This window comes from Acinonyx jubatus, chromosome B4 (genome assembly GCF_027475565.1).
Source record: "Acinonyx jubatus isolate Ajub_Pintada_27869175 chromosome B4, VMU_Ajub_asm_v1.0, whole genome shotgun sequence".
NCBI classification, from domain to species: domain Eukaryota; kingdom Metazoa; phylum Chordata; class Mammalia; order Carnivora; family Felidae; genus Acinonyx; species Acinonyx jubatus.
Genome location: NC_069387.1, coordinates 22,631,157 through 22,652,260, shown reverse-complemented (window position 1 = coordinate 22,652,260; position 21,104 = coordinate 22,631,157). Strand labels below are relative to the sequence as shown.

The 21,104-nt window shown below is 41.0% G+C and overlaps 1 protein-coding gene across 3 annotated transcripts in view; it reads left to right on the top strand.

Moving 5' to 3' along the window:
- PRTFDC1 (phosphoribosyl transferase domain containing 1) overlaps positions 1 to 19,964 on the top strand; it is a 98,695-nt gene extending 78,731 nt beyond the window's left edge. For 2 of the 3 annotated variants that reach the window (XM_027073662.2, XM_053225405.1), the window contains exons 4-9: positions 1,557 to 1,622; positions 13,098 to 13,115; positions 14,468 to 14,550; positions 15,011 to 15,057; positions 18,048 to 18,124; positions 19,186 to 19,964. In XM_027073662.2, the coding sequence (XP_026929463.1) occupies positions 1,557 to 1,622; positions 13,098 to 13,115; positions 14,468 to 14,550; positions 15,011 to 15,057; positions 18,048 to 18,124; positions 19,186 to 19,233 (339 nt within the window). In that variant the 3' untranslated portion in view covers positions 19,234 to 19,964. The remainder of the gene's footprint in view (positions 1 to 1,556; positions 1,623 to 13,097; positions 13,116 to 14,467; positions 14,551 to 15,010; positions 15,058 to 18,047; positions 18,125 to 19,185) is intronic. The other variant, XM_027073663.2, reaches the window with a different exon arrangement.
- The last annotated feature ends 1,140 nt before the right edge of the window (positions 19,965 to 21,104 follow it).

Genomic DNA, 21,104 nt, shown 5'->3' with positions numbered 1-21,104 from the left:
AACCTACTGCGTGACTGCTTATGAATACATGATTATATATGCCTGTTCGAAACCAGCAGAAGATCAGTAAATTCTGGATGTTCTTTGACTTTCTCCCTTTGAGATCAGTTCCCATAAGAAGAAAATTATTGGATTTATCTACTTGGTGGGCTTCCTCTTTACTTCTTTGCAGTACAGAGTGAATGCTTTACCGAGTGGAAGTAAAAACATTCTAAGGTTATTTTCCCCCCTCTTGAGCAGTAAGGTGAAAAGACAAACCTGTTTCATTGGTAAAACTGTTATATTGGTTATTTGGCTGCTTTCCCCCTTCCCAGATGACCGATGTCAATGCCTAGATAGAGACTCTGTTGCAAGTGACAGAATCCAATTCAAACCAACCCAAGAAAATTCCTAAGGGAACAGAATTGGCTTAGGTAGCTGGCATGTAGCACCAGGCATAGCTGGTTTACATAGGAAAGGCCTAGCCCCACCTGAGCCATAAGGAATGAATGATGCCCCCCACCCTCCGTGAAAGAGGCAGAATAAGGGAGGAAAACCCTGAACTGGCAAAAGCCACAACGGTTCACAGCAGCGACCTGAGATGTTTCCTGGTTCGGCACATCATGCACAAGGTACCTGCACCATCGTCTTCTCCCTTAGATTGCTGTTGGAAAGGATTGCAACATTACAGCATTCTTGCTTGGTCATGAAGCCACTGTCTGTAGGGTGTTTTTGCAGTGAGGCCAGAAAACAAGCGGCCTGCTCTATTTCCTGTTTGGCCTCTGTATTATTTGGTTGTGATATGCACTCTGTAACAATCCATATTTAGTTTAGTGTGTGTGTGTGTGTGTGTGAGAGAGAGAGAGGTTTAAGTAGCACAGGACAATGTGTGATATATATATAAATCTCATGAAAGTGAATACTCATAACCTCTGAAGGAATTGGAGTGAAAGTCTCCTAAACATATTCCTGGGACTGTAGAAATTTCCCGAGGCTTCTTCGTTCATGTGTGAAGGTCTAAATGCAAAGTTCTTGATCTGTGAGCTGTTAGAATTGCCCTCAACGTCAGCAGAGAGGCTGGATCTGTGTGGTAGGAGGTGAGGAGGCCTCAACTGATTGCTCAGCCACTGTCTGATTGCTCCCCGCTGAAGGCTAGGACTGGGACTTGTTGGCACAGCAGACAAATGTGCGGCCCACTTCTGGGGATCCCGTAGCCCCCTCGGCCCAGGGAGGTCCAGGAGCATGACTGCCTTCGCCAATTCCATCTGCCTCAGCACAGGCTCAAGCACCTTCCATCATTTTTGTATTCCAAAATTAGGTTTATTTGTTTTCTCTCCACTCCTTTTATCATCCCCTCTCCACACAGTCTGTCCCCTCCCCGAACCATTAGAATGCTTTGTCCCCAGCACAGTAGCAGGAGAGTGGCTCTCGGTAACCACGGGCAACCAGGAATCTGGACCAGCTATTTGTGCTGTATTTGTAAGGCGCAGTCTAGCCGCTAGCTGGGTAGACGGCGGGGGGAAATGTGCTGTAAAGGTTTTTCTTGTACAGTGAAATATTATCTTCCCTTTTTTTAGAACGACCAGTCCATGGGCGAGATGCAGATAATTGGAGGCAATGATCTTTCAACACTGGCTGGAAAGGTTTGTTAATGTAACTCTGCTCCCTAAGCACTGATGTCATGGGGAAATCAGTGACCTTCATTTCAGGTCAGCACTTGCAATGCATTTCAGACACTCTCCCGGGTTTGCTAATTCATGCAAATGGATGTGTGAATCCTTTTAATGATTTCTCCCTTATAAAACACTCTTTTTATAATGCTTCCAGGACCCGATGCCCACCAGATCTCCAACCTTCCTTCCAATCTTATTTCAGACAACCTCCTATTACAAAATAAATCCCAGGCACTCCCGCCTGCTTCCTTTTCTCCTCTTGCCGGTCCCTCCTGAAAAGGAAGCTTTTTCCTTTATTCATCTGCTTTTTGTCTCATCTATGCCTCAGCATCTCGGCATTGCAGTAAGACATTTAAACAGGTTTGCCAAAATGTTTAAAATTTAAGGAGGGAATAAAAGAAAGGTTTCTAGAGAGCACATTTTTCAGCCCCATGCCTTTTTCCTCCCATGCAAAAGAATGTAATCCATTAGATCATGGGTCAGACACCGCCACTTTGAACTTGGAGTTCCAAACATGCCAATGCTTAATAATTAAGTGAAAGTCTGTTTGGATTCTGACATAAATACATACATTGGAAAGAAGAGTTGTTTCTTTGTGGAATGGATGTCCTTTGTGGAAATGTGACCTGAGATTCGAGTTTTGCTCTGAAAAGCAGGCAGCGGCTGCTGCCTGACATATCTTGTATTCATTTTCCCTGAACAACTTCAGCCTTCCGAATAAAATGGATCAGTCTCTTACACAAGTTTAATCTCTCATTTTGGTGGTTGTTACTGTTTGTTATGCAATGCCCGGATGGGGAAAAGGAATAGCAGGCACATTTAATAAAAATGTGTTTAATAACATTGGGAACATTAGAGAGCTACAGGGACTCTAACTCCAAACCAGCTTACTTCCCTCTACTCTGAAGATAGCATAGTAGCCATCCAAGTGTGACACGACTATCTAGAGGGAGATTATGTTGCACAGAAATTGGAATTAACTTGTTGATGTTAATGCATCACTAGGCCACCATTTGATGGCCTTACTACATCAGTGCCTGAAATAACATCCTGGAAAGCTAAAATGCTCCAAGCAATTTCCAGAAATTCACAACTTTTCACAACTGTGGAGTGGCCTTTAAATGAGAAGTCATTTTAGTACTTTGTTGTAGGACATTGCCTTACAGGTGTTACGACACAAGAGAAATACCGTGCCTTGTGCGACGTTACACAAGCATCTTGCCTTGGGGAATTACCATGGGGGTCTGTCAAAGTAGCAATTCTAAGAATCCCAAATGAATCCCAAGAAAATGTTGTGCATAAAACTGTGACTTTTCTCTCCTGCTTTCTAAAGTCATCTTCTTTTTCATTTTATTTTTTTTTCAATTTTTTTTAACATTTATTTATTTTTGAGACAGAGAGAGAGAGCATGAACAGGGGAGGGTCAGAGAAAGAAGGAGACACAGAATCTGAAACAGGCTCCAGGCTCTGAGCTGTCAGCACAGAGCCCGACACGGGGCTTGAACCCACAGACTGCAAGATCATGACCTGAGCCGAAGTCGGACGCTTAACTGACTGAGCCACCCAGGTGCCCCTTCTTTTTCATTTTAAAGTAATCTCCCTCTTAGGTGAGCACCAGATACTCTGTTCCTTTAAAAAATAGAGAGGAGGATGGGCAAAGTTTCTTACTAGGGGTGGAATCAATAAGAGGGGTGATAGTGCTGTGCCTCAGTATCCCCTCCCAGAATTACTACAAAGACCCACCCCTCCCCATGAGAAAGTAGGGATTATGGAAGTTCGGGTAGGAGAGATGGAAAACCAGCCGGCACCAAGGACAAGCAGGAGTCAGCTTGTTTTTTGCTCGTGTGACAAATGATCCTTCCGGCTTACCAGGTGCTATTTTATGGTATCTTTTTACTTGCATTTATGTGTGCATAGATGGATTCTATATATGTTTAAATATATGCCACGTAGAATCCTTTGAGCTTAGAACGCACTGAGTAAATATTTCTAAGATGAGTCAACATTGATTAGCCAAGTTCTCAACTGTCACAACAGCTTACGTTGAAAGATTATGCATCTTTATGCAGTTCAGGGCACCTAGGCTCACATCAGAAGAAGGGAGTGCTTGATGAACCAGTGTAGACCATGCTCAGTGCTCTCAAATGAATCTTAAATCTGTCCACGGCTCTCTGTCTTCATGGTAATCACCCGACTCTAGACTCTTGCAGTAGCAAAGTGTGATCTAGGGCAGGGGTTAGTGAACTTTTTAGGGAAAGGCCAGGCCATACATGTTTTTAGATTTTGTGGGCTATACCCTCTCCGTTGCAACTACTAAACCCTCTATCATAGCATGAATCCAGCAAGCAGCCACAGATAAAATGGAAACAAATGGACATGGCTGTTTCAATAAAACTTTATTGACAAATATAGGCAGCAGGCCAGATTTGGCTGATGAGCCGTAGTTTGCTGACCTTTGGTCTGGGAACCAGCAAGGTCAGCACCACCTGCAAACTAGAAATGCAATATCTCAGATCCCACCCCAGATCTTCTGAATGAAGTACCCACTTTAAAAACATCCTTAGATGGTTCCTTTGCACACTAAAGTTTGAGAAGCACTGGTCTTCTAGGGCCAGACTGCTACTATCCCTCCTCCAGGAAGCTATGGTAGCCTAACTAGTCTCCCTGAACTTCCACCTTCACTTAATTCTTGCCACCCTCCAAATCATTCTCCAAGAAACAATAGCCAAAGGGATCTTTTTAAGATACAAATTGGGTCACACCCCTTGCCTACTGAAAACCTTTCAGTGGCCTCTCAGTTAGGGTTGTCAGACTTAGCAAAAAACAAAATGGAGAACAGAATGCCAAGTTAAATTTGAATTTCAAATAAACAATGAATACACTTTTAGTATAAGCATGTTACGTGCAATATTTGGAACATACTTAAGCTCAAAAGTCATTTGTTATTTATCCGAAATTCAAATTTCACTGGGTGTTCTGTATTTTACCTGGGAATCCTACTCCCAAGGTTCGGAGAATACAATCCAACCTCCTTCTCCCAGCCTGTAAGACCTGTGTGATCTGGCCCTGCTTCCCTCCCAACATCATCATATACCACTCAGCCCTCCTTATGGTGTTATAGCCACACTGGTTAAGCTCCTTCCTGCCAAGACTTGGGATAAGCTGTGGCCTCCAACCCGAAATCTATTTTCCTCCTATCCTTCAGGCTTCAACCTAATGGCTCTTATATAAGTGAGGCCTGCCCTGAGTCTGTCTAAAATGAGCACATACTCTTCCCTTACACAGTTCCCACCTTCCCCATTATATCTCTATATTAGTACTCTGTTTCAGGTCAAGCCCTTTCCAACATTTGCTGTGTTTACTTTAAGGCTAATTTTCTGATGTGTTGTATTTCCCCCACCAGAATGTCAGTGTAAGATGGGCAGAGACCCTGCTTATCTTACTCACCATCCTGTCTCTTGCATTGTGCACGGTGCCTAGCCAACAGGTCGGCATAAGTATTTGGTGACTGAGTGAGCGAAGGCTCCTCTTTCTCTTAGAAAGAAACCAGAAATCTTTTCAATGAAGTCTGGGAAAGGGAGGACATGGCAGAAGGACAGGTAAATAGAAGCCCATCCAACCACACCAAAGGACACATCAGCCAGCTAGTTTGATTTAGGTTGGATGAGAAAAGTGTTGAGTGAGGGCACCTTGTTTTCGAGAAGCAGAAGGGCTTTGGTGTCACAAAAGATTCAAGATGGGGGGACTGGGTTGGTGAATGCGGTCCCCCTGAGTGTGGAGGAGGGAAAACAATATCACTTAACTTTTGGAATTTCCTTTTCCTTAAACAGATGATGGCTGATCTACTCACCCATTCTTCAGCCTTTCAGAGAAAGGCTATGCATCAAAGGTTTGAGAGAACTTTAAAAATAAGTCTCAGAGGCCCTCCAGAATCTTTCCATCATGCAGAATGTATGCCAGCCGAGGGCAGAAAACAAACTTAAAAAGAAAAGGCACCCGACAATTAGTGCTTACTTTTCTCATGGTTGTAGAAGGAAGTCAAGCTGTTGTAAACACCTGCATAGGGTGGAGGGCTCTTGTAGATCATCATCTGACTTTGCCCTTGTATAGTAATCATGTGATTTCTTCAGTCAATAAATTTATATTTAAGCTGAATTTTCCATTAATATTACTACTCTGCCATGAATTTGAGCACTCCTCTTTTTTTAATGCTTGGCACTCAGAGAAGAGCTGCGGGGATCTTTCCCCATGAGACTCTTTCCTTGAGCTTAAGGAAATCCGAAGAAGGAATGATTCCTTGGGACTGTGACTGTCTTCACAAGGGGAGGCTGAGGTTTTACTCTGGACTAGATAGCCTGGGAATAACACAGGAAAGGGAGAAGAGCATCGTGAAATGAAGGATGAAGGAGGGAAATGGGAGAGCCAGAGGACAAGAGCAGACCAATGTGACTGGAGGAAATCAGTCCAAAATAGAGAAACAACTTTAAGACACTGAAAATGCAAATTGGATTTGGTTTGTAGAATATGTTGAATATCTCAACAAAGAATTTAGCTTGCAGAAAAGCAAAGAGGAGTTGCAAAGGTTTTTGAGCAGAAGTGACATCAAGAAGTTGTGTTTTGCAGGACACCTGAGTGGCTCAGTCGGTTGAGAATCTGACTCTTGATTTCAGCCTGGGTCATGATCTCACTGTTCATGAGATCAAGTCCCAGGTCGGGCTCTGCATTGACAGTGCAGAGCCTACTTGGGATTCTCTGTCTCCCTCTCTCTCTGCCCCTCCCTGATGTGTGCTTTCTCTCTCTCTCTCTCTCTCTCCTCAAAATAAATAAATAAATAAAAAAAAAAAAAGAAGTTGTGTTTTAAGAAAATTACCTTGATAGAGGATAGAATAACTGAGGATGGGAATGAGACTCCAGGCAAAGAAACTAGTCAGGAGGCCGTGTGGGTTGAGCAAACATGAGCACTAGAACCATAGGAGCAAAGTAGGAACATTGCAGAAGACACAGCACTGTCCAAGGGAGCTGCAGCAGAACTAAATGATGAATGAAGAAGGGAGGGTTAGAAGAGATTTTTAAAAAAATAAATTTCTTTATAAAAGAACTTTTAAAAACGCAGGGACATAGCTCACCTGTATGATTCTCCACACATTATAAGCATCATAACTGTACTACATAACCTCTTAAATTTTCTAAAGATGTGTGAGTTAAAATATTTGGAAAAGAGACACTGTACAGCCCCCATGGACCTTTCTCTTTCATGGTTTCTTTCTTTCTTTCTTTCTTTCTTTCTTTCTTTCTTTCTTTCTTTCTTGCCTTCCTTCCTGCCTTCCTTCTTTCTTTTTTCCTTTCTTTCTTGTCTCCATTCTTTCTTTTCTTTAAAGCAAAGAAAAGGAAGCTCATAAGGGAAGCTGGCTGAGTCATGGTTCTAAATAGGTCATGGCTCTTGAATAAAGGGAACACTCAATGATTAAGTTAAATGGCCTCAACTTACAGTGTTTAAAAGCATTTTCCTCGGTGTGCGCAAGTTGTCTGCACAACGTGCTCTCTAGCTGATTTTTTTTCAAAGTTGATTTAATCCTGGCACTTCATAAAATGTGTGTATCCATTAAAGCAAGAAGATTTTATTCATGTTCAAGAGAAATCTCTGAAAGGGGTGGAATAAAACCAAATGCATGGAAACAGACCCAGATCTGGCAACAGGAAAACACAGATGTGCAGGTTAAGTGCAAGATTTCAGGAGACGTGCCACCTTCCCCCACCAAATAAGTTTCTAATCAAATGCCAGAATGAAGCATCAGAACCTGCCAAATTTCCTCCTTGGCTGCCTTAACTATTTAAATCATTCCTTTTTATTGCATCTGACTAGGCTGAGAACAATAATGGAAATGCCCACCAACTGATGATTCTGGCAATTTTGGGAATTATCACATAGAGTGAAATGCTGAACTACATTCCTTTCTCCCTGGGGTTCATATTCACACTTGTACCCGTGCTCAGCACCCACAATGAGCCCATCATCATTACTGCCATCCCTCCACTCAGCGTGACCATAGCCACAAAACTATGCTGCCGAAGATTAGACTGTGCTGTGCTAATAATTTTGCACTTTAAAAGACTGAAAGTGGGAATAATCTATCTACAAAAACCACTGAAATTTGTATAATGCCTTCCTCCTTTCTTTTCTTCTTTTTCTTCTTCCCTTTCTTTTTCTTCAGGGAACTTGAGGTGATAAGCTTCCCCTGGAATGGCACGATAGCAAAGAAAGGATGCACTCCAGAGACTCTGCATAGAATTTTTGCCCACGGTCCCCAGGTTGCAAACTTTACTTACTTTCTGGGAAGAGATGAGCTAGGTGTGATGAGATGGCCTAGACAGCAAGTGGTTCAGTAATCAAAGGTATCAGATTGGAAGTGCCTAGGAGCCACAGTGTGCTCTGAAAAAATGTCCAAGGTGGCTCAGGTAGTTAAGTGTCCAACTTCGGTTCAGATCATGATCTCCTGGGGTGTGGGTTCAAGCCCAGTGTTGGGCTTTGTACTGACAGGTCAGAGCCTGGAGCCTGCTTTGGATTCCTTGTCTCCCTTTCTTTCTGCCCCTCCCCCACGTGCTCGCTCGCTCTCTCTCTCTCTCAATAATAAATAAACTTAAAAAATTATTTTAAAAAATTTCCAAGGTTGCCACTCAAAAAAACAGATGGGGGGAAATTTAGAAGATTTCTTGGTGCAAAATTAAAAGCAGTACACATTAATGATAGGTCAGTTAAGGAGGAATTAATTGTACATCGTTGAAGGGGGAAAAATGGAGGAGATGTGTCAAAAGAATAATAAACTAGAGAAAGAAATGAGGTCAAAATTGTTCATTTGTTCCACAGGCATTCCTTCAGCACCTGCACATACTGGTCTCCATGTTATAAAGATGAATTTGTCTTTGTCCTTTAGCTTGTGGAGCCTATCCTGACATATTAAAGTTTAAAGAGATTACTTCTTGGGGAGCCTAGGTGGCTCAGTCAGTTGAGCGCCCGACTTCGGCTCAGGTCATGATCTCACAGTTTGTGAGGTTGAGCCCCACATTGGGCTCCATGCTCTCGGTTCAGAGCCTGGAGCCTGCTTTGGATTCTGTGTCTCCTTCTCTCTCCACCCCTCCCCCATTCACGCTATGTCTCTATCTCTCAAAAAATGAACAAATGTTAAAAAAAAATTTTAAAGAGCTTAGTTCTCTTAGACACTAGTGAAAATGCTTCCAAAGTTGGAGTCACTTTCTCTGTACTCTTGGGCTACTTGTTTTGTATGGCAATCTTCCAAAATGGTACTAAACACATTGCTTTTTTGGAGGTGAGCTTTTCATACAACAGGTAGGCCACTAACAATCCAGACAGTAAACCCACATATTACTAAGGAAAGAATTTGAAAACACAGTGTGGTGTTTTGTAAAAGAAAATAAATATATATGTAATGACTGCTCTATGTAAGTCGCTAAAGAATTCTAAATTTCTACTGAGCTCCCTTTCAATAGGAATTTTTTTATATCAGTATTCCACCACCCATCACTTGTGAACCCACTAAATAATTTTACTTTTTAAACACTGTACAAAACTCAGAAAGTTTTTGTGTTGTTACAGATGTTATCAACCCACTTAGCCTCCTTAATCCTCCAAAATCCTTTGAGAAATATAGTTAAACCATAATTGACCAATGTTTTCCTCATAATAATCATCCCAAGAAAGAAAGAAAGAAAGAAAGAAAGAAAGAAGAGGAGGGAGGGAGAGAGGAAGGAAGGAAGGAAAAGAGAAGAGAAGAGAAGGGAAGAGAAGAAAAGGGAAGAGAAGAGAAGAGAAGAGAAGAGAAGAGAAGAGAAGAGAAGAGAAGAGAAGAGAAGGAGGGTTATTGTAGTTTAAGACACTGAATGATGACTAGGAAAACCATTGAAAGAAAAGAAACTTTAAAAGGAAACATAGTACTCTACTTGACTCTGCAGTGGGGAGAAAGTGTGAGCAGTACAAAAAGATACAGTCATAACAAAGCATCTGCATTGGGAGATGGAAAAAAGAAGTGAGATAGTGTATAAGAACTAAATTCTCAGGGGGCCTGGGTGGCTCAGTTGGTTGGGTGTCCAACTTTGGCTCAGGTCATGATCTCGCAGTTTGTGAGTTCAAGCCCCATGTCAGGCTCTGTGCTGACAGCTCAGAGCCTGGAAGCTGCTCTGGATTCTGTCTCCCTTTCTCTCTGCCCCTCCCACGCTCACACTCTGTCTCTGACTCTCTCAAAAATAAATAAATGTTAAAAAAAATTTTAAGAACTAAATTCTCATCATTATATAATAAATAGATGATGTCTAAAATTTTTAAATTTAGAAATAGAAGTACAGTAAGAGAGACTATTTTAAATTAAAAGAGAATTAAAGACCCAATGCATGGACTTCAATTAGACAAAGCAGCTACAAAGGCCATTTTAAAGACAACTGGAGAGAGGCACCTGGGTGGCTCAGTTGGTTAAGCATCCGACTCTTGATTTCAGTTAGGTCCTAATCTTACAGTTTGTGAGGTGGAGCCCAGCATCAGGCTCCATGCTGTCAGTGCAGAACCTGCTTGAGATTCTCTCTCTCTCTCTCTCTCTCTCTCTCTCTCTCTCTCTCTCCTTCTCTCTCTGCCTCCCCCCACTTGTGCTTGCTCTCCTTCAAAATAAATAAACTTACAAAAATAAAGACAACTGGGGAAATTTAAATATGTACTAGGTTTTATATAATATTAAGAAATTATTTCCAGGGGCGCCTGAGTGGCTCAGTAGGTTAAGTATCCGACTTCGGTTCAGGTCACAATTTCATGGTTCATGCGTTTGAGCCCCGTGTTGGACTCTGTGCTGACAGCTCAGAGCCTGGAGCCTGCTTCAGATTCTGTGCCTCTCTCTCTCTCTCTCTCTCTCTCTCTCTCTCTCTCTTCCCCTCCCCCCTCAAAAATAAATAAACCTTTAAAAAAATTATTGCCAAGTAAAGAAGTTATCACACACGCGCGCGCGCGCACACACACACACACACACACACACACACACACTGGAATAACAAACTAGGAAATCCTGCCATTTACAACAACATGGATGGACCTTGAGAGCATTATGCCAAGTGAAGTAAATCAGACTGAGAAAGACAAATACTGTGTAATCTTACTTTCATGTGGGATCTAAAACAAAACAACACAAAACCAAACTCATAGAAAAAGAGATCAGATTTGTGGTTACCTGAGGTGGGGGTGGGGGGCAGGGAAATCAGGGGAAGGTGGTGAAAAGGTAAAAACTTTTAGTTATAAGATAAATAAGTACTAGGGATGAAATGTACAATATCATGACTGTAGCTGACATTGCTCTGTGATATACGGGAAAGTTGTTAAGAGAATAAATCCTGAGAGTTTTCATCATAAGGAAAAAAATGTTTCCCTTTTTTGCTTTCTTCTTTTATTGTATCTATATGAGATGATGCATGCTAACTAAATTTGTTTAGGTAATTATTTAGTAATAGTATATAAGTCAAAGCATTATACTATACACCTTAAAGTTATACAGTGTATGTCACTGGATCAAATGTATAAAACTATATAAAACTGGATCAAATGAAAAAACAAAATAGATTATTGTCATTTTTGTTAGATGTGACAGTATTGTGGCTCTGCATTACACAGAATGCCATGATAACTTTAACATAAAGTGCATAAGCATTTTAAATACTTTACAGTTAGATGCACATCAACATTTAGAAAACCTTTGACTTTTCTATTTGATTTGAACACGTATATGCATTACCTTGCTTTTAAAATATGTTTAAGTAATTTTGACAATATATTTCTGGATTAGTACATACATTCAAGTCTCACTTCCCAGCCACCACTGTATCTTATAGTTATAGCTAAATGTTTTCAAAGATGACTCTTGTTTTGCAAGGTTCTAAGCTTTTAAAAAACAGATTTAATTATGTTCAGTGCACTTTATTTAATTAGGCAAGAATGCAGACTAACAGAGTTTTAAAAGGCCTTTCCTTATTAGATTGAAACAAAAAAAGATTATGAGCTAAGGAATCAAATTAACCAAGTATTCTCCAAGTATTCAGGTTGGTTAATAGGCATGGTTGGTAAGCGTCAATCAAACTAAAAATGCACATCCTAACTAACTGTTACGGGTTAATTGTTAAGAACACAGCAAATGTGCTCAGAATACCAAGGGGATTTCTCTGTTCCTGTGATCCTTAGGCTAGGGGATATGGACACGATAACTTTACATTTTAATGATAAAACCAAGATTTTGTAATGCATTTAATGACTAAAAATACTATACCTGGGAGAAAATCACTTCTAGAAAGATACTTCCTTCTAAGAAGCGTTGGACACATAAAGTAATGTGAGTTGGGTTGGTTGATTAACATTTTCATTACTTAAATCTCTCCGGCATTAGACATAAGTAAGATTTCTAAGGTGGAAGGCTTGATAGGATTGTTAAAGTCTTATATGAATCATAGGGATAAATGAAGAGTTATGTAAAGAAAGACAACATTACGTTGAGGGAATATACACACCATTTAGTTCACTGCAATGTCATATTAGCACAGTCACATTTTAATTTGGTGAGATAGTATTGACATGTAACTACAAATCCATTTCATCGGTCAGTTTTAATTAATTAACCAGTATAATCGGTTATTATTCCTCCACTCAATAAATTACTGAGCATCTATATGCAGGTATATATTCTAGGGGCTGCGAATACAATAGTAAGCAAGACAAACATGATTCCTACCCTCATGGAGTTTATATCTAGTGGGCAGGCAGGTGTCAAACAGGAATTGAAATGAAACATAATGTTTTTAGGGGAAAAGGAGAGGTATGCCTCGAGAGCACATAACAAGCAACCCAACCATGTTTCTAAAAACATCAGTCAGGCACTTCACAGCACTCTCTCTGGCCCACCCCTTCCTCAAGGTTGAACATTTGAGAATAAATACAGAATCCTCAATGACTGGTGGCGACGCAGGGTTAGGACTGCCCCCGGCAGAGTCCATGATTCTTCTGCAGAGCACTGTCTCCATTAACAATGTAGTTTATGTGGCTTGTTTTCCTGGTAAACTCTTGGTACACTTTGTATGCCAAAGAATTCTGGATGGGGCTGCTTGCCAGAATTATGGACCTGGGATGACCTTGTGGGTAGCTCTTCAGACAGGGCATAGGGCCTGAGATGACCTTGCTGCTCCCTTGAATGTAGACACCAATATTGCAGCATCAGGTAATGGCCGAGAGAGTGTTCGAATGAATCTGGAATACCCAGATTACCTCCAAGCATTTGGGTTAGATGGATGGTGGAGGGCCAGCTCAGCAAATTGTGAAACTCCTAACTTTAAGCAAAAATGTGTGTTTCTCTTGTGAGCCAGATTTGCATCATATTCTAAATAACTGTTTTGTTTTGTTTTTAATTTCAGAATGTCCTCATTGTTGAGGTAAGCTGACTTTTCCTTACCCGTATTTGTTAGATGAAAGAATCTAATGGTGAGTTTCAAAGTATAGAACTTATTATCAAATTGGTCAAGGATTTGTTGAATTTCCGCTGTGCACATGGCTCTCCAAATTTACTGCCTACGAACCAACTAGAATCAGTGGCTTGAAACAATTTAGAAAAAGAGCTTTGCGGTAATAGTTGTGTGGTACTTTATCCGTTTTTATGTCTGAATTGGTTCTTATACTTACTTGCAAGTCAGGCATTTTTACAGAAGAGGAAATGAGCCCAACACAACCAAATGTGTTTAATAGTAAAACCAGGATTTGAACTCTTTTCACCCTTGATTCATTGTTTGTGCCAATGACCTCCAATGACTTCAAACAATTCTGCTTCAGCAACCAAAGGATAAATACAATCAATTTTAAAATGGCAATCCAAGAGAAAGTGAGAATTTAATTTTTCTGCTAAAAAAAAAAAAAAAAAGGAGAATGGGCCCCATAGCAGCAGTGGACTAATTCAGCAAATGGCCACTTTTCCTTCAAGAGCACGCCTGTCTTATCAGCTGGCAAAAATTCAAGGGAGCTGTTTTCAAGCTTTTGTTACACAATCGCCTGTGCGTGCCATATGTATCTGCAGTCGTCCTGGCTCGGGCATCACCCGTGAAGTAGACCCTCTAGCCAAACGAATTGCCCAACCCTGGCTAAATTCAGACCTGTTGTTTTGATAATCAGCTCCTGACAGCTGATTTCTGTCCCAAGGACAATGCATTTCTGCTGCCCATTCTCCTCTAATTGTGTAGCAGCTCATCAGCAGAGATGAGCTGAGGCTCACTGCAGCCTTGCACCCTCAGAATTCACAGGCTGTCACCAGCTGCCGTCCAGACACATCTCACTTCCCAGCCATAGAATCCCCTATTGACTGGGGAGGGCAAGGGGGAGGTGTTTATCCATTCAGTGTATTCAGATGTACATCCCATGTCCATGAAAATTCATGCGTCCTGTATTGTGTTGCGCATAACCTCAGGGCCAAATTTAGTCCTTGAATGTGCATGCACGAGTCCAAATGTACTCAGTAAGGAGTCCCACATGCTCTCCAAAGGCCGAACTTAGCTTTCAACACAGCTGAAGGATTCCAAGAGGAAATAATTCACCAATATATTCCCCTAAACCCAGCTTCACAGAGAGGCACCTGTCTAAAAAATATAACCAACCCTGCTTCCTACTTTTACTCCATTTGATGGCGGTTCTAATTGTGATGCATTATTAATAAGGACTACAGTCATCTGTCTGGATGAAAAATATATTATGCTGCCCAAATGCATTCAGGTTGAATTTGTCTGTCCTCTTTGCAAAGGATGTTGTTGGAACGGGGAGGACCATGAAGGCGCTGCTCAGTAGCATAGAGAAATACAAGCCCAACATGATTAAAGTAGCCAGGTGAGTAGGACATTCACATCATTGTTGCTTCTGTCTTTCTAAATCAGCCGCAGAAGGATGCTAACACAGGATGCTGTTTCCAAAGAGAGCAGTCTATTCCAAACCAGTGACCCTTTGCCCTGGCATGTTATGGTTTGACCACACTGAACAAATAGCCCACTTGACCACTAGCCTGAGAGAGAGGAAGGGGAAGAAGGCACGCTTTGCTGGGTGTCTGTGCCTCCATTAGCTGCTTCCAGGAGCAGCTGGCTGATCCTGGTGCCAGTGTCCCTCTCCCTTTTATCTAGAATCACTGATGTGGTGCCGTGGTAGCAGGAACATGAATTAGAAGGCTGTGACGGTGCTCCACACGCTCAGGGGGGGCGGGGAATACATATTTTAATGATGTTCAGTTTTGAATTTGGAATTCACAGAAGTTATATCTGGATCACTAAACACCTTCTTTTCTTTTTCATGGTAGTTTGTTGGTGAAGAGAAGACCTAGAAGTGATGGCTTTAGACCTGACTGTAAGTCCTTCTGGGTTTTGTTGGTTGATTGGCTGGCGGGTGGTGGTGTTTCATGTTTAAGAATCTCTGTTTCCTATTCACCAGCATTCCACATAAAGCTGAAGCTATGAAGGTTTGATAGTCCCACGAGTCTCCCGACGTCTCCCCAGCCTTGCCAAGAGGAAAGAACCCTTTACAACAAGGGTTTTTAATTTTCCAGTTTGCGGTTTTCACAGAAACTCTGTGCATTGGATATTTTTAGTTTTAGGTTTTCCATAGCACCTTAAAATCAAAGGACTTAGCTAATTGGTTGCGAGGGATAGAGGGAGACTTGACCCCACGGGACTGGCTGGCACACGGGATCCCAACCTCCGCCACTGCCCCTATCAGTCAGACATGGGGAAGGCACTGTAAAGGCTTAGAAGGATTCCCTTTCTGCCTCCAAGAACTGTCACCAGACAATGCACAATGCCTCCCTTCAGCAAGCCTGAATTTTAGAACACAGAAGGGGAAATCTGAGACACCTCCCATCACCTCCAAAGAAAAGTTCAATAACACAGAGAATTAGCAGAGCAAATAGCTCCAGATATCATCTTCACACTTGACTTCAAACACGTGTTTTGGAGGACTTTCCTCAGCTAGGACACTTTGCTACCCTCCTCCCCATAATACGATTAATTCCAATGCCAGGAAGAATAAGCAAGCAGCTTGATTATTTATTATTCTAACATGAGAGGCAATTTTTTTTTCACTTGCATAGGCAGACTTCAGCTTGATTTTTATAACTTACATTTGCTCTAAAGCCCCTGGGATAATCTGGCTACAGTCCTCATCAGCAAGCTGAAAAAACACCAGAGCAAGAGAGGCACACTATGGATGGGTAATGTGCCAATGACATTTTGCCAGTGACTCTTTTTTCTAAAAACAAATTTCATTCCTATGCTGGATGTATTAAATCTAGACATCGGTTCTGGGCAGGTAGACCCAACGTCAGTTCTTGCCAGATGTTTCTGTCCCGTTACTGGTTTAAGGAATATAATCTGGATGCAGTAAGGGTAGGCAAAGTGAGTAAACAGAAATCTTCTAAGGATGTCATGTAAGATACCGTATAGATAAGATTTTAACTGAAGTTGAAAGACATTCACTTCAGACATATCCAAATAATTACAGATTTTTTGTGTGTCATTTATGGCAGCCACATTAATAAAATACTAGCAGGTAACACTAGTGAGAGGTTATGGTGTGACCTACACTCTTCTAAGAGCTACGCAGAGATTAACCCCTGTAATCCCCACAGCATTCTTCTAAAGGAGATGCTATTGTTATGCCCATTTTATGGATGAGGCAATCGGACACAACAAGGTTAGACAGCTTTCAAGGGTCACACTGCTGTAAGAGTAGAGTCAGTATTGAGCCCGGGCAGTCTGGTTCCAGTCACTGCCCTTACTCTTACACTACATCTGTAAGTAACGATTGCAAATAGAAGTGTAGGGACTGCACCCATTTACCAGCTGGAGATAGGTCACTCTGACTCCTAACCGGTCCCCTGATCTACTGATCCAGGGGATCCGGGTCCTTCTTTCACCCCGTGACAGCTCTGAAGGTTGGGCCTTTTGAACTGGCTTTTCCCAGTCCCAGTTGCAATGCCTGTTGTAGAGATTGCATTACTCACTGTAAAGTCATTATTGTAGTTACAACCAGGGTTCTTTGGGATTTTCTGATATCCTTTTAGCTGGTTCCGAATCTCTGTTTCTTCTTCCTGGATTTCTGAGGCTTGGTACTTTTCCTCCGTTCTCATAATGGACTCTTTCCCATAGGCTCAATGACATCTTTCATATGCTCAATGACATCTTTTATATGCTCTGACATCTTTTCTTCCACTCTTGCTTCTCCTCTTTGATTATTTTTCTCAAGCAACCTTGGCAGTTTGGAAGGACCAACTGGGCTTTCTATCAGTGACACATAATGCAATCTGCTAGAAAGTAAGTCCCTCCCCTCTAACACTTTCTGCAAGCAGGAACCAGGTGCTTTCTCCATATAAAAGCATCTCTGGTCAATAGGGATAAAAATGTTGGGAGTAGTCGCCAGAAAGATAACTTTCTCCGTGCTGTAAGACCATTGGCTATACCAAAGTACGGCTTCGTAAAAGTAAGCAAGTACATCTTTCATCTGCAATGCTGTAATTTAAAAAAAAGATTAAAAAAAAAACTGGAAAGAGTTTGAAAACTCATTGGACCAGAGGCACATTTATTCTGTTTCAAGACCTCTGAGGAAGGAGAGCTATTCTCTGTTCCTTAAGGATCCTTCTCAATAAAAATCATCTCCCTTTCAATAAAGGTTTCCTTTGGTTAGCCTAAGTACCTCATATTGCATTTAAATCCACTGCCATTCTTCCCTCAATACAGAGAGAAAGTTAATTAGTATCATCTGCATCCTGGATTCAAAGACTCGGGTTAGAATAACCCTTAGCGTTCTCTTTCTCAAACGGAACAATCCTACTTCATCTTGTCTCCCACGTTTTGCTTTCCAGCCCTTTGTCACGCTGAGGACATTGGGCACAGTGGGAGGAGCACTTCCCAGTTGCAACAGTCCATGCACTTAGTCACATATCACAGTGTTGGAATACCTTCTGCTTGAACTGCACTTTATGCTTCCAAAGTGTTTCCTTTGGCATTGTGTCATTGGATACCGCTCACTTGGAAACAGTGGGGCTACATGACTAAGTCATGCATACTTCTTGTTATCTACTGGGCTGGCTGAGCCCTTACTCAGCTCGGTACGGTAGGCGTGCAGCCATCCTTCCTGGTATATTTGCTTGTTTACCTTGTCTCCCTGCCTGGTCACTCTGGTCCAGGTCCCAGTGGGCTCATCCTATGCATCGCTTATCATTTTTCCCACTTGCGTCTGCCTAAATGAAAGGTCTTCACGGTTTAAGTACCAACAATAGCTTATGGTGGCTTATCTACTTATGTTGTCTAAATTTTATTCCTCCCTCCCCCCTCTCTACTCAGATGTTGGATTTGAGATTCCAGATCTGTTTGTGGTGGGTTATGCCTTAGATTACAATGAATACTTCAGAGATCTGAATGTAAGTCATGCATGCAAATCCCTACCCTCCTTTGCACAAGAATTTAACAGCATCAATTTAACACATTATTGAAATAGTAGTAATGATGGCTGCCACTTATTGAGTATCTTCTGTGTCAGAAATGTGTCAGGAATATCTTGGGCACTTTGCATTAAGAATCCCAATCACAGTTGCATGCAGTTCGTAACTATCCCCCTTTTGGAGAAATGGCTTCAACACATATACCCAGCGTAGACCCCCAGCTGTGTGACCCCGACCCACGTTGAATGATCTAGAAGTAGGCATCCTAGTCAAAGTGGACCACTCGTGTCTCTCCCTCCTAAGAATGAGAAATTTAAACCAAAATTCACAGAAATCAAGGGGTTTGGGCCTTCTACCACTGACTAGCAGGGCCCCAGAGAGCATATCCACAAGCACCATGGGCTGGAGTCAGGAGTTACCCTGCTCCCTCCTTCCAGTTGCATCATTGCTTAGCTCTTCCTTTGATTCTGTGAGCTACTTCCTTATCCTACCAATAAATCCCCCCTTTTTTTTGCTTAATTCGTCCGATCCCCCCTCTATTCCTTGCAATCAAAATATTCCTGACACATTTCTTGTTACCTAAAAAGGATCAAGTAAGAGTCAATGTTGTGTTTACCATGGCTGTTTCTCCATTCTCCCTGGAGGCTGTAATTTGACCAGGTGGAGACTTCTATCTCCACCATGGCTAACCATACCACTCCTCCAGCATTTCTGGTTGTTATAGACCTGGGGAGCCATGTTCAGAATAGGGCTCAAAAACCAGAACAATGAGGAAACTTTTCCAAGCATTCAAATGGGTCTCTTTTACGTATGTACATATATACATATATGTACATATGTATGTATGTGTATATATGTGTGTGTATACACACCCATAGCATATATGTGTGTATACGCACACACCTACATACACGTAAATGGACACATATATTTGAATGAAAAATAACCAATTACAAGATGACATTCTGTTATCGCTGCATTACATTTTCTGCACCTCATATTTTAAGAAACCGATGCATTTAAATCCTTTATTGTTTCAGCACATATGTGTGATCAATGAACACGGCAAAGAAAAGTATCGAGTCTAAAGAAGTAAATTCTCACCGTCGAATCTCCGGATAACATCATACTTACGGACTACAGTCAGAAAGCCAGCATGTGAAGTTTGTCTCCCCAGGCACCTTCACTCAGCAGGATATACAAAAAAAAAAAAAAAAAGATGTTTTAATGAGAGAGCTTTCTTTTCAGAGGTATAACACAGAGTACCAAAGGTTCTTAAGAAAAAAAAAGCAATGCTTTTATCTGACTTGTTCTAAATTAAATATTCCGTGCTGTGACTCATGAGTTCTATCTACCTTCACACTCCTGAACTTTCCCTTTTTTTTTTTTTATTTCAATGCAGTCATTATGCTTGATTACTATACCCCCACCTAGTGACTCAAATATTTTTCACCTAATTCTTTTTCAATATTCCATTTTGGTAATGTTTTGCAATCTGAAAACTGAAAACCTTTTAAGTTAAGCTCTGAACCCATATACTGGGAATGCAACTAGATTCCCATCCTTTAAAAAGGAGGGAAAGGACAATTTAATATAAATTTGTTTGTGCATTTCTGGCAGGCCATTACTATTTGCTTTGACAAACCCTTTTTGAACTGTAGCGTATAATGAATCTTAATGATGTTATGACATGAGCCTTTGCTCAGTGCTCTTGATCGGAGCTTCCGGTATGTGATAACGGTATGTCATGTATGCATGGATGTACTCAACTGTGTTTAATACTCTGAATTTTAATTAGAAAAAATACAATGACAGCAAGGCTCTCGTTTCTAAGCTGCATCCTTTTATTGATGTGGGACATGAGCAAATGGCAGAATGGGGGGGGGGGAAGGGGCTGAATTCTCTAAACTAAGTAAGTATGAGTTTTTCCTCTTATTTGCATCAAAGGACAAGACGCTATTATACATTATCATCAACATGAACACAGAGGTTGAATTTTTTTTTTGGAGTGGTCTCATAAGACTTATCAAATGACCCATGGCATTACAGAAAACAAGCACACTTAAAGTTTTTTCTCAGTAACGTTTTTTTCCCATTCCCATTGTTTTATGAGATGTTTTCTAATTTATGGGGATTCTAATTGAGAATAAACTCGAGTGCCAATACAACTGTTTTTTCTCATTCCTAAAAGGATAAATGCAAAAAAATAACTAAGCAGGCTTTGTTTGGTTCTGAACCGTATGTGGCATATTGTTATCAGGTTCTAGCTTCCTTTGAACTAATAAAGAATAAGAAACCTTGTTACATTTCATAACTGCTGTTTTTCTTCTGCCTTCATTTCTTTTATATACTTTCAGCCCTTAGAATGTGTGTGAGCCAGTAGCTTAAATATGTCACTGCGTATGTCTTTCCTGTGGCTTTATTTTTGGGAAACTGGAAAAAATCCAACATATGCACCAGTATAAGCAAATGATTAAGGCAGACTTGATCTACTGGTTTTTTTTTTTTTTTCCCTCCTTAAGCTTGTTTGTGAGACAAAGAATTTTAGATGTAAGAGATTTTCCTGAATATCTTTGTTTCAGTCAGAGAAGAAAATAAACCACACCCAGATATCCCAAGTGAGAAACCAGCAAAGGGAATTCCTTTTAGCTTTGTTGCATAGAAGAGTCGGTATCCAAGTTAGAGATTAAAAATTCTAATTGGCCAGTTTCTTGAACTATCAAATTTGTGTTCTAAATACAATTTCCTCTATACCACATCTATATTGGAAGACCCAGAAAAACCCAGATACATTAGATTGTGAAGGTAAAATTAACCATAATATTTATTAAACTATTTTCTTTGGAATGTTGAATTTTAATAAACATCAGTATAATTCTGGAGGCTTGTATGTTTATTCAAATTAAAAGGAAATTGATCTACTTCACAAGATTTTGAGAAGGACTTAGGCTAGTTAATG